This window comes from Berghia stephanieae, chromosome 3 (assembly GCF_034508935.2).
Source record: "Berghia stephanieae isolate SIO BIC M18660-M18661 chromosome 3, UCSD_Bste_1.3, whole genome shotgun sequence".
NCBI classification, from domain to species: domain Eukaryota; kingdom Metazoa; phylum Mollusca; class Gastropoda; order Nudibranchia; family Aeolidiidae; genus Berghia; species Berghia stephanieae.
The window spans coordinates 54,736,184-54,740,053 of NC_088362.1; the positions used below are offsets into that span (position 1 = coordinate 54,736,184).

At 31.6% G+C, this 3,870-nt stretch overlaps 1 protein-coding gene across 1 annotated transcript in view; it reads left to right on the forward strand.

Annotated features, from left to right (window-relative positions):
- The window catches only part of LOC144969281 (uncharacterized), a 19,124-nt gene extending 15,583 nt beyond the window's left edge, over positions 1-3,541 (forward strand). Inside the window, exon 5 of the mRNA XM_078908392.1 lies at positions 1,365-3,541. Within this exon, the coding sequence (XP_078764518.1) occupies positions 1,365-3,119 (1,755 nt within the window). The 3' untranslated portion in view covers positions 3,120-3,541. The remainder of the gene's footprint in view (positions 1-1,364) is intronic.
- Positions 3,542-3,870: the final 329 nt, after the last annotated feature.

The window sequence follows — 3,870 nt, forward strand, 5'->3', positions numbered from 1 at the left end:
TAAGTTGATGATTGGTCCAGTGGTTTCGAAGCCTTTGTGCTACAAAAGAAATCAAAGTTGCCAAATATATAATGAAATTTAAAGAACAAGAAAAATGAAAATAAAACACTGTTCTCCCCATAAAAAAAAAACAATAAAACAAAACAAAACAAAAACAAACAAACAAACAATGAATCAGCCACAAAAATAAAAAGATGAAAGGAAAATAAAGTGAAAAAAATGGAATACAAAATCCCAATTTATCACCATATGGTAACTGTAACCACTTAATAATAATAATAATAATAATAATAATAATAATAAATAATAATAATAATAATAATATATAATAATAATAATAATAATAATAATAATAATAATAATAATAATAATAATAATAATAATAATAATAATAATATAATAATAATAATAATAATAATAATAATAATAATAATAATAAATAATAATAATAATAATAATAATAATAATAATAATAATAATAATAATAATAATAATAATAATAATAATAATAATAATAATAATAATAATAATAATAATAATAATAATAATAATAATAATAATAATAATAATAATAATAATAATAATAATAATAATAATAATAATAATAATAATAATATAATAATAATAATAATAATAATAATAATGATATTAGACTCTAATAGAACGCAATGAATTTGACCCTTTTCACAACAGGCAGTCAGTGTAATCTTCGAAACAGGGGTGTGGCAGTGTCTGCAGACCGTCAAGATTTTCAGGATTTTCTCCAAAACTTCACACCCAACTAATACAAAATAATTGCTTATCATTCTGACATAATAGCAGTAAGTTCTTGCCATACATTATTTCTTTAGCAAAACATGTTCTACAACACATTGTTCATTTCCTTTAAATTTTTATGATGTATAAGAGAAATTTGAATAAGAAAGATGTAGGTTGTATCGTAACGAATGAGACGATTTTCCTATGGTTGGTAAGAAGAGGGTTAATGATTAGATCACTGTCTTAATTTGGCGGTCCATCGACAGGTCTGAATCTGAGAATGCTCCAAAATTGTTGACCTTGTCAACAATATCTACTAACACCTCTCTACTTTCATTTTTGTCTCGTTCCAAAATTTTATGTTCCCTACATACATCAAACTTGTTTTGTTGTCATTCGGCCTTAGCTTGTTCCTACCCATCCAATCCCTTTCACCCAGTACCAACACATTTTTCTATATGTGCTTATGACTTAATATAAATACGTTGTCACACTTTAACTCTAAATTTGAACGTGAATAGAAATCGATCACCTTGTTTGATTAACCATAAATGTGAGTTCCTGATAGTGTTATATACATATATATTTTTGTGACCTTTTTTCAGTGCAAATGCCGTGACGTCATGTGCAGTGAGGGAAAGGTGATATCCAGCACAAACCCGTCAACGTGTACTTCAGTCATTGAATCCAATCTCTTTGGGTACAGCGTATGCCTTCAAGTGGACTTAGTGTTTAAAGAATCAGTGTTTGATTTGGACTCGATCATGTCTTATATGATTAATAAGTTGCAATATTGTTGCATGGAGTCAGGTTTATTAATGCAGCTAACAGCTAAGTCGTGGTGTCCAGGGAGCATGAATATATCCCTTAATGTTAAAATCATATGTTACCAGTCATTCTACGTTCCCAATACAATGACGACATTAGACGCTATAGCATCAAGCATGTTTCATGATGTAATATCCTCCTCTGATAATTGGTTACCCAAGGGTGTAGAAGCACACTCCGTACACTTAAAACAGAATTGCCCGGAGGAATATTCAGTTACGAAACCTTGTTGGAATGTAAAGAGTTATGAGATTCTCGGACTAGAAAGCGATTCCTCACATGTTTCGAGAGAAGATAATATTACCGAAATTCTCAGCACTGTTCATTTCTATCCCTTTAGATGGACTAATTTGTGTCCGTATGTCAATGTCCCTGCCAATGACTTCGAAAGGAATAGTGATTTTCTCACCCATAATGAAACGCGTTTTGAAATTGGTAATAGCAAAATTGATAAAATTAACAAGACAACTTTGAGAATATGTAAGGATTATTTTTTACAAACGATGTCATCTATCAACCAATCGAAGTGCGACGGGAATAACAACTCTCGCTCAGAGGCCGTGAATTACAATACTTGGACCGTGGCGGGATTGGTGTCTATGCTTAGCACTTCTTTGTCCCTCGTTTGTTTAATCTTAACCTTTTTAACATACATGATTTTTCAATCTCTCCGTGATGCGAGTGGAAAAAACATCATGACCTTGACATTTACATTGTTCTTTGCTCAGGCATTCTTTGAGTTTGCAGTTGAACAGTCTAAAAACAAACTGATCTGTACAATTTTTGCTATTTTGATTCATTACTTCTGGTTGGCAGCAGTTTTTTCAATGAATTCTTGTACTGTTGAGAGATTTTACAAACTCTGTTTCCCGTTAAAATCAAGAGCGTTATTCTACACCAACAAGCCATTCGTTTTGTCTTTGGTATATTCGCTTGGATCTCCTTTAATCATTGTTATGATTAATATCATCGTGACATACGAATCTATTGGAGAAATCGGGTACGGAAATTCCCGAATCTGCTACATCAACGAGTTGTACTCTAGGATCTTTGCATTTGCTGTACCTCTTTCTATAGTATTGATTACAAATTTGGCTCTCTTTGCCGTAACGATCCATGCAATTCGACAACAAATAGTTCCAGGACACAAATCATCGTCTACCAGAATTGGCATAAAAGCTTGTGTTCAATTGTCTTTTGTTACGGGTCTCACGTGGCTTTTGATATTTTCATACGAAATTATCAAATTTCCTTTTTTGAATTACATAATCACAGCTCTCATTGGTCTGCAAGGGGTGCTCTTTTTCTACAGCATCATTTTGAACAAAAGAGTTCTAGCCCTTTACAGAGGTTTGTTGACGTCTAACTTTAAGGGGACAAGCAGTGGGAATACAAGCTTCACTCACGACAGAAAAGGGACGGATGAAATGAAGAAGAAGAAAAGTCCCTTCTCTAAAGAATCTTTTGTTGGCAAACAAGTTCATTCCGACATCACAGAAACTACAAATGTTGGCAGTGAACCAAGATTTTGAATAATTTTTACTTGTTATTGGCAGAGGTGTAGCATGGCTTGTGGATCACAGTTGAAACCATTTTATTTATTTTGTCTAATTGACGTACAACTAATCATTATTTCTCCGTTCCGGTTTCATACTTAAAATTAGGAACCCCGAGCGGTCCATGTTTTCAAATTTAGTGTCTCGATAGTCTTTCCAAGAATAAGTCAGTTAGTTCAACATCAATTTATCTTAGTGAACATCTCTCTTAATCGTTGTTATTCTTCGGTCATTCCCACAATAACAATGATACTGGACATTTGAACTGCTCCCTAATTTCTCAAACTCTGTATCATTAGTAAATTAAGTTTGATTATTAGTGGATTAACTGGCTTTGCAACATCCCCCTTGCATTGAGTAGACCCAATCAAAGCTATTAATCTCAAAGCGCCCATCAATTTTATCGAATTACTGTACCGATACTTCATATATGTACATATACATATAAATATATAATATATACATATATATTATATATAATGTATATTATATATATATATATATATATATATATATATATATAGATGGATCTAAACTATCGGAACAATGGCGGACGCCATAATCTCCATCATCGCCCTTATGAAATACTTCGCCGACAAGCATAAAAGTGTATCCAGAGGAGAAAAAATTTATAAATTTGATATTGTTTTGACTTTTATACATTCTGATCACATGAAATTTGAAAAAATTCTACCCAACATGAAGAATAAAAGTACCGAGTTTCTTT